The sequence below is a fragment of the Tetrao urogallus genome, assembly GCF_951394365.1.
Source record: "Tetrao urogallus genome assembly, chromosome: 6".
NCBI lineage: Eukaryota > Metazoa > Chordata > Aves > Galliformes > Phasianidae > Tetrao > Tetrao urogallus.
Window position 1 is genome coordinate 54,199,319 of NC_136819.1, and position 13,694 is coordinate 54,213,012.

The 13,694-nt window shown below is 44.7% G+C and overlaps 1 protein-coding gene across 1 annotated transcript; it reads right to left on the reverse strand.

The window, feature by feature from the left end:
- Nucleotides 1-4,191: 4,191 nt before the first annotated feature.
- SNAPC1 (small nuclear RNA activating complex polypeptide 1) lies at nt 4,192-11,572 on the reverse strand (the record flags this gene model as incomplete). Its single annotated transcript, XM_079536851.1, has 10 exons — nt 4,192-4,226; nt 5,291-5,374; nt 6,169-6,310; nt 6,961-7,023; nt 7,652-7,726; nt 8,095-8,253; nt 9,229-9,333; nt 9,770-9,910; nt 11,047-11,206; nt 11,445-11,572. The coding sequence occupies 10 exons, from the start codon at nt 11,570-11,572 to the stop codon at nt 4,192-4,194; spliced, it is 1,092 nt and encodes a 363-aa protein (XP_079392977.1).
- Between the last annotated feature and the right edge of the window lie 2,122 nt (nt 11,573-13,694).

A 13,694-nucleotide genomic window follows, 5' to 3' on the forward strand; every position in this document is an offset into this window, starting at 1 on the left:
TAAATATTGCAAACCACCAAGGAACCTGATAAACACAAGGTATGTGGGGAGTTTTGAAAGCAGTACAGCCCAGGGCACGTAGCTCTACAGGATGGGACCACTAAGGCTGAGATATGAACTGGTGAGAAATAAAGGAACTTCAGCCAGGTGAACCTGGCGCACAAAACAAGCAGAAAATGGCAAGCAGTGCAAGATATTCCAGTTGTTCCAGACCAAGACAGATGAGTTTAGCAGGGTTTATTAGCTTGGTCTTGCTGCAACACCAGTGAGAGGGAAAAGCAGCCACAAGACAGCAGTGCACAGCAGGAACTACAAGGAACACAGAATCACAGAATGGCCAGGGTTGGAAGGGACCTCAAGGATCATGAATCTCCCTGCCAACAGGCAGGGCCACCAACCTCCCCATTTAGTACCAGCCCAGGCTGCCCATGGCCCCATCCAACCTGGCCTTGAACACCTCCAGGGACGGGGCATCCACAGCCTCTCTGGGCAGCTGTTCCAGCACCTCACCACTCTCTCTGTAAAGAATTTCCCCCTGGCATCCAACCTAAATCTTCCCTCCCTCAACTTAAAAATATTTCCCTTTGTCCTGCTGCTATCTACCCTTTCAGAGAGTTGATTTCCCTCCTGTTTGTAGGCTCCCTTTAGGTACTGAAAGGCTGCTATTAGGTCACCTTGCAGCCTTTTTTTCACCAGGTTGAACAAGCCCAGAGAATAGCATCCAGCAGAGCACAAATGCTTCCTACTCTGCAAAGCAAACCTCTGCTAATAGAAGGTAGAAAATGATGATCAGCACCAAAGCCTCAGTAGCTGAACCAAAAGGCAGTACACCTGTCTTCAGGCTACAATCAGCGTAACAATGCTTGAACTCCACCTCTGGTGTTAGTCAGGCTTGTGAGGAGGGTCAGGTACAGCACCACAAGCAACTGTTTCACTCTCTGCTGTCCTCTTAGTTCCATCTACTCACATTCATGGGAGGAGAACTACAAAAGCCACGTCCACATCATGTCGGTCTGGGCCTTGTCCAGGGTCACCTCCCCTTTGGGGCACAGTTTTGAAAGACAGTGTGGAACAGCAGACACAGGTGAGCATCACTGTATGACAAAAGGAAGAGAGAAATTATTCTCCCCACTAAGTCCAATCCTTATGAAGAGCTCACAGAATCACAGAACAGCCAGGGTTGGAAGGGACCTCAAGGATCACGAATCTCCAACTCTCCTGCCACATGCAAGGCCACCAAGCTCCCCATTTAATACCAGACCAGGCCGCCCATGGCCCCATCCAACCTGGCCTTGAACACCTGCAGGGACGGGGCATCCACAACCTCTTTGGAACAGCCAGCACCTCACCACTCTCTCTGTAAAGAATTTCCCCTGGCATCCAACCTAAATCTCCCCTCCAAGCTTGGGATTTTGTTATTGCAAGCTTATGAACCGTAGCATGCCATCCTGACGTCTTTCAAGGCTACCAGGTCTATCTGTCCTCCAAACAAGCTGGGGAAAGACACAGAGAGATCCCCGGGCGCTCGGTAACAGCGCGGAGCCGGGATGTAAGCGGGGAGCTGCGCAATGAGGTGTGAGCAGCAGCGCCTGCCCTCCCGCAGCCGGGGCTCTACTGCAACCCAGGCTCACGCCGGGTGGGGACGGGAACGGAGGAATCGATCGTGGCGCGGCAGGCGATTACCTTCGCATCAGCGCGGTCAGAACCCCAGCAGCCCCGCCGTGCCTGGAAGCGCACGGACGCAGCCAAGCCTCCCGTAACCACAAGGCCACCCGCTCTTTGTTCGTGCTTTTCAAAGCGCGCGTCTCTACGCGGTTTCTCTCCCCCCAAACCCGTATCCCCGCGCTCCTACCTGCCCGCCCCGCCCCGCCCCGCGGTAGAGACCGCACCGACACCCCCCGCCTTCGCTGAAGTCCCCGGCCGCGGTCAGGGACCGACCACCCCCCCCCGCTCCGGGCGCCGCCGGCTCGCACTCACCGTCCGTCGCCACGGCCGCAGCGGCGCGGCCCGACTTCCCGATGGCGGCGGCCGGGGACTCGGAGCTCGGCCCGGGGAGGGGACGCGCTGACCGACCCGCACGGCACCTCCCCGCCGCCCGCCTCGCCGCGGGGGGAGCCCCCGGGCCGCGCGGAGGGGATCCCGGCCCCGCCGCCTTCTCGTCGCACGGAGCCGTGAGGGCTGAAGGCGGCGCGGCTTTCCGCAGGAGCGGGGCGCCGTATCAGCCCGCACCCCATAACCGCTGCCCGCAGCCCCGGGGCGCGCAACGGAACTCGGACAAAGGCAGTTAGGGAGGATCGGCGGTTTCACCCCGTCTCTCCCAAAATGCTGCGCGACTTCCAACGCCTCGAGGTGCCCCGGGACCTGCCGACGTGCCTGAGGTGTGTGGAGAACGCAGCGGGCTGCGCCGCGCACAGCTGAGGGCTGGCTGACCGCAGGGAGCTTTTCCAACCTTAGTGCTCCAGTTCGTTTCTTCCCGTTGCTGTGACCTGGAAGGGTCTACATACACGTTACATAGCTATGAAGTCTCTTACAATCACTCTCAAGCCTTTCCCATGCTAATCTTGCATAGTCTATTTCTTTTTTTTACTTTTTTTTTGGTTAGGATTCTTCTAGACGTGATGTTCACTCCCCACGCGGCCCACAATACCTTTTGCACTTACCTTCGCTTGCTTGGGCCTTGCTGATTTTTCCACTGCAGTGAAAATTACAGTGCAAAATGTCTTCCACGTGTCTTCTAAACAGGTGGCACCTGAACATTTCAAAGTACTGCCCCACTGCCCTTGTAAACATGGCCTCCACACGTTCAAATGCCCACACAGAGGATCCTTTAGCTTTGCTATATAAATGGTGATTACTGTGGTATGAATACCATTCTTCAGTCAATTACATTTTTGGCTTTTTAATAAAGCACTTCCTTGTCCATAAATGAGGGTTTGAGTGCAATACTGGTGCTTAATTATTAATTTTCCCAGTGTCCAATTTTTGTCACTTCAGCCTGCTCCTCCTTACCAACTAATGCATTTAATACCTGCCCTTTTTATATTCCAACCCTTTACCTTTTCACTTCAGAGTTCCTTCATCTAGGTAAAGGCACTTTCATTCCTTTGGGCTCTGAAATACCACAGTAACTCACTCAGTTTAGACCCCTTTTATGCCAAAAAAAGTCTTTTGTATCCCTATTTATTCTTGCTCAAACTCCTTGGCCTTTCTTGACAGGTTGTGGGGTTTTTTTTTTTGCAGCTGTGTTTAACTGCAGAAAATACCAAAGAGAATAATTACCCACTTTGTTTATTTTTTTTTTGTTTTAATTATCAACGGTCATAAAACAGTATTTAAGCCTGCGGCCTTACAGGGCTGAATGGTGACACAAATGCTAGAGGATGTTACTGTTTACAGAAAATACTCCAGCATGATTCTCAGTCTTTTTGCTTTTCCTGCAGTACTGTTGCCTAGCAATTGTTTCCCCACTCTGTACCTTTTCCTAGTGCTAAGCTTCATGTTTACTTCCATTCCTACTTCTTTCCACATCACTGCTCCAATTGATAAAGATCATTTTGAATTCTAGTCCTGCCTCTGTACAGCTTGGTGTCACCTACAAAAAAAAAAAATAATCAATAAACATGCACTGTATTTCCTCATTCAAATATACAACAAAGCCAGATCTGCTGGAGACTGAATACAATAAAAGGCTTATCACCAAGTTCATTTCCCACACCTGTATAAATTTATCAATTTATATTGATTATTATTGCTGAATTTGCGTGCTATAAAATGTAGCAAGTAAACAGTGAGAAATAATTTATTGTACAAACACAGGCAAGTATTCTGTGAGCTGTTCTTTCAAGAGTGTCTGCTAAAAAGTCATTGCAAGTCAAGGTGAGTTCCAAGAGATTATCGCATTATAGAAACTAAATATAAGAAGGAACCATCTTCTCCCTCTTCTCATCTCACACAGCGCAGAGCAGCTTCTTCTCTCACAGGAATCATCAGCCAGGTGAATAAAGGCACCAGGTGCCGTACCATGAGACTGCTGAGGTACAGCATTCAGCACCAGTACTCCAGTGTCAGCTGTAGCTCTGGTCCCAGCCAGTTCCTGTTGTACATCCAGTGGAATCCAAACAAGCACTCTGTGTTACATCTGACATTTACATTTTGTCATCACAATTCACTTCAGTGTTCTCCAAGTGGATCCTAACGTCGTCTTCTCCTCTTGGAGAGAGGTACTTCTGAAAGGAAATAAAGAGATTTTTCTGACAAACTTTGCAATCTATCTTCCCTCCTGGGAATAATTAAACTAGAATTAATTCTGCCTAGAAGAAGAAAATGAATTAGATGAGCTCCTGAGATTCCCTCAGGAACTCCTCTCTGCATGACTTTAAATACGAAAAAAAAAAATCTTTCCAGATTCTATGGCATATTATCATTCAAAATATTAAATGAAATCCCACTGATTAACAACGTACTGTCCTTTCCAACTTATTCAACTTCAAGAGCTTTCTGTTCCTCATAAACATCTTTAATATGGAACACTTAGTAACAAAGTTACACCTAAGTTTGCTTATGGGTATTTTTTAATGCTTCAAATACTGGTAAAACTATTCAAAGAACTGAGGAACTGACTTAGAGACAAAACATCATGACAACGTGGAGGAGGAACAAACAACATCATGTACAATATAAAATACACCATCGTGCCTTCAACCTGTCTAAAAGTTGAATGAATTCAAATTGTCTGCAGCTGACTATGATGATCAGAGGCCGTACTACTTTGCTGTGGATGTATTTTGTTATTATTCTCTCTTGTATGAAAATAATCTTTTGTTACATACGGTTTTTGATAGTAAGTTAACTCCAAAACATGTATTCCTCACACTCATCTATGCTGTCAGGCCTTTACAGAAGTTGCACTTATCCTCTTGTTTTCCTTTCAATAAATTAAATCCCATTCTTTCAGGCTAACAGCAAGGATCTCTGGTCGAGCTCTTCAGTCTGCCTTCCTCTTTGTAAGCAGGATCTATCAGACTATCAATGAACTGCCAATGGAAATAATTTTATGTACAATGAACATGACTCCCAGGATTTTGCCATCACGTTTGCTTGCAACAAACTATCAGAGCAAAGCTTCGGTTTTGATGTAACAACTTACAGGATGAAAACTAACCTAGCTTTTGCAAGAAAGCAAAGCAAAGCGATTCAAGGCACCAACTTTAGTTTAAAAAAAAAAATACAGCATAGTACAGAGCAATTAACAAAACAAGCCTACAGACTCTTAGAATTTCAATCATGATACCTTCTGTATCTAAGCTGTCTTCTTCTGTGATTACAGGCATCCCAATATGGCGAGTAACAGTTTCCTTTTCTGCTTGCATCTGACCTGCAGACAGATTTTTTAGGAGAAAAAGTCAGCTTTGGGTTTTTGTTTTTCTTTTTTTTTATTAATATTAGTTTCTTTTTCACTTCTGTATCTTAGCTGCAGTAGTTAGAAGACTGTTCTCTTGTATCTGTTTTGACTTTGCAGGCAAAGGTTGTGGAGAAACACCTGTTTCCAGTACCTTCATACGGCTCACCAGAAAAACGCTCTGTAACAAGTAACTAATAACATTAATCACCAGCTCAGTTCAGAGATTATTCAAAACTCCTCTCCTTATTCTCTCTCCAATACTACATCTACTGTTCTGAAGTGAAACAGAGCCAGCGTAGCCTAATGCACACCTCTGAAATGGGCTGAATTTTCTCAGAAGCTAAGCAAGGCAGACTTTGGAACTCTGAAATCATTCTCTTCATGGTGGTTTATTCAAAACTACTTCACTGCTCACTTTTCGTTAACCTTCAATAAACAGTAAGTCAAATGAAAGACTGAAATGGCTGAGCAACTTTTATCAGTTAGAAGTTGGACACTGGAAAGCTGACTTACTTCAGAGAACAAAAGCCTTCAGAACTGGCAGACGGAGATGAAAGGACTATCTTTCAAGTCCAAAGGAAAAAAAAAAAAGATGCACAAGCAGGGATGTGCAAATACTTGGAATGTAAGCAAGTGCAAAAAACCGTTACCAAACCAGTTTCTTGAGACCCGTAAATGAATCATCCACAACCTGTCTGTGCAACCTGTTCCATTGTCTCACCACCCTTACAGTAAAGAATTTCTTCCTAAACGCAATGGAAAAAAACCTCTGATTTCCAGAGAACCTCTTTTCTCTGCTGGCTGTGGTCTCCTACTGCTTTTTTTACTTCGTTTTGGAGATTTCCCATAATCCAGTCCCGATTCAGAAGATTCTAGTATTACTTGACGATGTCTTCTGGATTTGGAGGCCTAGAAGGTAAATATATGTAAGAACTATGAAAAAAAGAAGTTAACCTGCTATAGCTGTGTGTTACTGTATGTCATTTAGTGCTTCATTCATAAGTCTGAACTGCTGTACATCCCAGAGTTCTGTTTCATTCCATAATGAATTCTCCAATAAATAATCTAAATAAACAAAGAATGATGCAATGTTTCTCATGGCTCTGCCATAAGAAGGATAATTCAATCCTATTTTTCGAGTAGTACTTAGAGAAACAATTCCAAAGATTTCCTATTGGCTTTAAACCCCCAAGTTCCATTCTCACAAGAATCTTCACAGCTTCAAACATCTGAGCCTCAAGGAACCACTGAACTCAAGTACTTCTTAATTCCATTTACTTAAAGTTCCATCTATTAAAAACAGAGCACTGACATGAAAAGATACCTTGTAAATGAAAACCCCCAGGCACAGACCACACTGGCATTGCTTCATTAATCTAACAAGAATAGCAAGAACCTCACGTTTCCCCTATGTGTTAGATATGGAAAGCAGAACATTCAAAAGCTGAATTACAGAGTGCAATTTTAACTGCTTCCTTTTTGATCAATTGTTTACACTGTTAGTGCTTTAAATTATCATTTAAAATAACTACATCTCTACCATCAAATTTTACACCTACCTCAACAACTGCAGAATAAGACTTGTGCTTGATTCTAGCCAAAGCATCTGCTCTTTCAGAACCCTGCAGAGAAACAAAAGGATTACTCAGGAAAAGATTTCATTTTCTATTACAGTAGCATTAAAACAAACTCTTAAATCAGACTTCACAGTATTTCATTATTGCTGTAATTCCATAATAAATGGTGACAAATTGTTTCTTAAATGAAGTTCAAGTTCCATTAAGAATGCAAAGCTGAATTTGGTTGCCTTCAGGTTCCTGCCACAGCTCAGGAACAGAAAATAAAATTTGAAAGTTCACTTCTTAGTCAAATTCACAGTTGAAACTAGCAGGCAAGTACAATACAAGAGAATTTTACAGCATTAAAAAATAGTTACTGCATTTAGGTGAAACTCTGGGAGGGATCATGAAGGTGTTTGGCCAAGAAAACACAGCTCTTTCCCTTCCTTACCTGAAAGGGGCCGTATCTTTTTACTACAAGTATCCCAGAACAATCACAGCAGCGTCTGCTCAGAGCTTAACAGCAAACAACGCAACTTAAAATAAAAACCCCAACTCTACTAATTATTCCTGGAACTTACTTTGACTCTGTCAAGCCCTGGAAGGACAGGAAAAACCCACCTCGCCTATGATATTAAGAAATTAGCAGATTCTGCCTGTGCAATGTAGCAAACAAGTTCATTTTTCTTACTTCTGATCTTAGCGAAGTTCCTTCTTCCACTCTGTTTGGCATTTCATCAGCTTCTTTAGCTTTTAGTAACAATTTCTGAAAGACACACAATACAGAATGTTTTTTAAATGTCAGTCACTCACAGAGCAGTAACCACACGTGCCCATTTTCTTCACTAATCTTACATTACAGCCTTTCCTTGCCCACAAACTGCTACAGAGGTATTTTGCACGGTTATTCTAATACCATCCACAAATCACACATTCCAGGGCAAACATTTCTGTTATCATGCAGCCAGTGTCACATACAAGTCACCATCCTTTCCCCCACACCATAACCCTGAGTTTGACTCGCTCCATTCTTCGGTGTTCCAGTTCTTAGACTGAGATCCCAGCTCTACACCAGTTCTTACACTCTCACATAACCCGTTAAATTGCCACAGCACAGTGGCTGGTATTACCTACCAATCTTTTTTGCTGCCATTCCTGATGTTCCAAAGCCATGTCTTTAAGAGAAACTACAAATTCCTCTTTTATCAAGCTCAGGGCCTTGTCTGGCTGGGATTTGTCAGCTGATATGGCACATTTCATTTTCTGATAGTGCTCATGAATATTCATCAGTTCCTAAAACAGGAAAAGAGACACTTCTCAGGCAAAAGATTACAGCATAAAGTGATATGAGTTCTCGCTGAAGAAAACCAAGATTATATAACCTAAGGACACCACTGAATTAGCAGAAGTTAGAAACAGATTATTTGTATCAGTTTCATTTCAGAGAGCCTAGCAGTAATATTACCTAGCATTTCCCCATCAGCACACCAAGTAAGCAAAAGAAGAAAGAGTATCTTTTGTTTAAACCAAGAAGGAAGGCTCAGTGATGCCAAGGATCAGATCTCAAGGAGGTCTCCTTTTTTCATCTCTTCAGAGGAATCACTTCACAGCCTTCTCATGCCAACATTTCAGATAACTCGACTTTTTTAAGCAAGGATTTACTGAGTTACAATGTACAATGCAAGCTATAGCCTGCTTCAATCACTGTTTTGTTGTGTTTTTTTTTTGTTGTTGTTGTTGGTTTTTTTTTTGTTTTTTTTTTTTTTTTTACAGAAATATTTTATATGTTTAAGAAAACCAAGTTTTAAAAGGAAAAACAGAGGTTAGAAAAGGCTATAACCTTTAATGATTAAGGTCTTATTATCCATACCCAGCCTCCAGCTGCAATCTGCAGACACAACAAAACAAACCTGCTTTTCCCAACTCAACATTTTTCTTTTTTTTTCTTCACCCTCCCCCACCCCCAAGTGACACATGGCCATTTTTCCCTTTGCCATTTACATCTTATTGAGGCAAAGCCAGAAAAAACATAGGAATGTGTGGTACAGGTACCATATGGTAACAACAGCTACAAAAGTTCTTCCCAATTAAATACTGTGTTTCTGAATATTCAAAAAAACTGCTAAGACAGACTATCACCTTAGTCTGCATTCCATAAGAAATGCACAAAGGACCATCTTGGGCTAATTAGAGAATGTATAGCTTTTCAATAACAGAAAAAGAACCCAAAACAAATAGAAGCTTAATCACAGTTTAAAGTTACTGTACCTCCAATACATCATTCGTGATGAGGCTGCTTACTCTGTTACTTGGATCTTTAAATTCTTCTTTACATTCATTTTCTTGGATCTTCTTCTTAGTTCTGTAGTTGAGCTAAAGCAGGAGACAAGGCTTTGTAACGTGAATGGTCAACTTAAACCACCCTCCTCTTGAGAGTTTTAGCTGCGTATCTAACAATCAAGAGATGCTGAAAGGCATAAAACTACCACATCGACAACAGCATGCATCTTCACAGCCAAGTGCTCAACCAGCACTTTAAAAAAAATTATTCAAGCCCTCTAACTCAGGAGCTCAACATTTCCACAAGTTATACGACATCTCAAATTGTAACAAGATTAGATACTGAAAAAAAAAATCAGGTGAGAAGCGTGGTACATTCAAACATCCTCTAAGCTTTATGTTGTGTGCCCAGTTACATAAAGCAAGGCACAGTGCACAGCGTCAAGCACACCAGTGCTGTTGGACTGCCAGCCATTGAAAGCTGAAGATATTTTATTAAAAATGGTAGGTTGTTAACAAAATAACTCACTAGCTTTGGCATTGCTGTGAAATGGAATGCTCTGGCACGACGCAGTGTCCTAAAGATGTATGCTGCATCATAATGCTGGGAATCTATCAGGTCCTGTTGAAAGCTCTGGACTTCAGGCCAATCCTTGAGTGCAATCCTGATCTGCAATAAATCAGTTGTGTACTGTTACAATGCCCTGCTCAAGAAAGTCTTCCTCATTTCTTGCTTTCCATCCTCCCATCTGCTCAGCCCACTTCATTTTCACTCTACCTAAGACACCTTCTTGGATGATTCCTGCACACACCAACATTTCCTGTATAGCAGTGGCTTTAAAATTGCCAGAATTCATCTCTGTAAAATTACTCCTCTATAATTAAGATTGAGATGTAATGACATCACTGTAAAATACTTTGTTTCCTGTGTAAGGAATTTGGACTCAGTTGAGCACACAACATACACAACTGTTTCTGCACAAACCACTTGCACTGATTTTCTAATTCATTTCTATACCAATCTCTTCTCCTAGAGGCAGTAAGAAGGCACATATTGCTCAGGCTTTCCACCTATTTACGAATTCTACTTCTAGTTAACAGGAATTGGAAATAATTTAACCATCTTCATTTTGTTGAAATTCTAATAAACAACCAAGGCCGTCGTGGAGTTCTCTCCACATTTGAGGAGAATATGCTAGCTTCCCACTGACTGTGGAGAAAAACCTTGGTGTCCTGGTGATAATAGGATGTTCCATGAGCCAACAGTGTGCCCTTGTGGCCAAGAAGGCCAACGGTGTCATGGGATGCATTAAAAAGAGCGTGGCCAGCAGGTCAAGCGAGGTTATCCTTCCCCTTCTGCTCTTTTGTGGAGCACTCTGTCCAGTTCTGGGCTCCCCAGTTCATGAAAGACAGGGAACTTTTGGAGAGAGTACAGCCACGGGCCACAGAGATGAATGGGGGATGGAACATCTGCATGAGGAAAGACTAAGAGACCTGGGACTGTTCAGCCTGGAGAAGAGAAGATTGAGAGGTGATTTTATCACTGTTCATAAATGTCTGAAGTGTGGGAGTCAAGCAGATGGTTCTTTTCTCTCTCTTTTTTTTTCTCAGGCTCTTTTCAGTGGTGCCCAGCGACAGAACAAGTAGCAATGGACACAAACTGGAACACAGGAACTTCCATACAAACATAAGGAAGAACTTCTTTACTATAATGGTGACAAACAATCTCAGCAACCCTTTCCAACCTTAGTAATGCCATGACAACATCTCACGCCCCACACCTTCCGAGGAGGCTCAGTAAGTTACCTTTATTTTCGGCTGGCAGAGCTGCGTGTTGTAGAGCCCGTACAGAAGGTACAGAGCGCCGACTCGGATCTGGAAGGCATACGGCGGCAAGAAGTACTGCTGTGCCAGCTCCAACGTCTTCTTTGTGATCTTACTCCTCTCCAGAGCTCTCATTCTACCACTACAGCAAACAGAAAGCAATACGCTGCAGCAACCAACAGTAAAAGCACGGGTGTCACAGCATCCATAAGGCAGCAGTGAGCTCTAGGAACTTTAAAACGTGACTCTTGGTAACTCCACAGAGGGCTTTGCTCTATGTTCTCAAGCAGCATTGCGTGTAGTAAATTAGATCCGGAGTGAAAAAGGCAACAATCTACGTTATACTATTTAATGCCAACCCACAAGGGCCGGTCACTCACTGGAAGATGGTGTGGAAGCGGCGCTCCCGCCACAGCTCAGCAAAGCGCTCGAAGCGGACGGTGTCGGCTTCCTGGAAGGCACCGAGCAGCGCCTCGCAGTCCTCCTGCAGCCCGGGCACGGCACTCATGGCTCGCGGCTCACAGCTCACCCCGCCGCCATTAACGCGCCCCGCGTCCCGTCAGGGCGCCTGCGCAGCTCCCGGCCATGCGCGCTGCGCAGCGCACGGGTTCTCCGTGAGGGGGGGCGGCGGGGCTTGGCTGGGGTGCGCTGTGCCGGGCGCTCCCCGCATGCACTGCCACACGTAGGCGGGCGGGGAGCGGGGGGCCGCGGCTGCCGGGCTGCACGTAGAGTGGGTGGGCGCGGCTTCGGCGCGGAGCGGTGCGGGCTCTGGCGGCTCTCCGACCCCTCGCTCCCCGGCGCACGTAGGCGCGGGCGGCGGCCGAGGCGGCGGAGAGCGGCCGGAGCGCAGGTCTGTGAGGGAGAGCGGGAACGGCGGGGAGCGGGGCTGTGCGCACCGAGCTGCGAGCGAGCGGCGAGGCCGGGTGGTTGGTTGGTTGGTTTCTGAAAATACATTTAGTTCAAGTGCTGTTTAAAGACGTAGGGCTGCGACCCCGTTCATCCCCTGTGTGACCCCGGTTAGCTAATGGAACTGGATGCTGACGCTGTGGAGAGAGCGGTTAGCGTTCCTCAGCCCACACGTACGGACCCCGATGGGCGCAGGGACAGGAGGCAGGGGCCGGAGCCATCGCTGCAGTTACGGCGGTTATCCCTTCGTCTAACGGCAGCGATGCGGCTCGCCAGGTGTGCTTTCCCAGTTTTGACGGTGGTTTCTCAGGGATGCCGTGTGAAGAAGCACCAGGCGGATCGGTGCTTCTGTAAGGCAGGCAGGGCTGCAGCACCGCGCTGTGAGAGAGGATGCAGCGGGACGAGGCTCGTGTGTGTGTGTGTGTGAGAGAGAGAGAGAGAGAGAGAGAGAGAGAGGAAAACAAACGGGATCTTCTTGCAGAATTCTCATTCTGTTGCTTTTACACTCAAATAGTGTTGTTTTTTTAGGCTCATTAATCCTCCACGTTTCTTGATGAACTGTTTTTGTTCAGTGCTCCTTCGTGTTCTTTATTAGTATATTTCCGCTGTCCACTGACTGCTTTCCAAGGAACAGCGTGCTAGTTACCGTATCTTCTTCGTATAACTGCTAAACAAAGGGATACGAGTTCCCACTTGTCCTGCCCTGTAAGATGCAAGTTAAGCTATTTATCCTGCGTAAACATAGGTATAAATAACAGGTTTCTCAAGTTGCATATGGCACAGGGTAACTCGTTTATTTTTGAGTATCGTATGTGTTCAGAATACTTTTTCAAATTGAGAACATGGAAATAAATTTTGTTTTCATGAGCGTACGTCACGTAGCTTTAATATGCTATTTAACAAAATACGTAGACATCACTAGTACTGGGGATCGTATAATAATGGGGTCGTACTCTGCTGAGTTGATAGCATTCGTGCGTGCTTTCTGCTTTCAGGCTTCATCACAACAAAACAGAAATATTGCAGGAAATTTCTGATTCATGCAATAGGAAACGGTATTCACTTAGCAAGATCTTGGGGCTCTTACTGTCTTACTATTTGCATGTGTTGAGAGCAGCTGAAATCGCCTGGAAAATCATCTCGGATTTGAAATTGCTTCTGTTTTGTTACTGAGGGTGTTCTTGATTACTCAGAGGTTTCTTTTAAAACTTAGTCTCCCTGCCTCCATATCCATTGCTCTATTCTCTGTGTTTTCCCGCAGCAGCACCTGCACAATCCCTGGTGTTAGACTGGAACTGTGTGCTTATCCTCTTCTGTTCAGGGGTGTTGTGCACTTAATTTAGATGGGATAACCACCGTGAGTGGCTTTGGCTGTAAGGGTGAGAACAATTCATAAATGCTTTTGGAAAACAGACCACGTGTATGTTTAGTGACCGAGGTTGTTGACTTCAGCACGAGGTGGGTTGCACCTCAAACACGCAAGTTTCAGTTGTGCTCATAGTGTGTATTTACTTTCTTTTTCAAAGAGTTTTTGCCATGTCCATCTTTCAGAATGGGGCTAATTGATGAGCAGAAAGATCACAGGTGTCACAGATTAGAAACAAACCCTCTCTTTTATTGAATTTTATACCGTTACACAATCAAAAAGAAGTACAATCACAAGTATGTCAAAGTGTTTCGAGAGAAATACAATTGCAATAGGTTGTACTTGGTTCCAGAAAAGA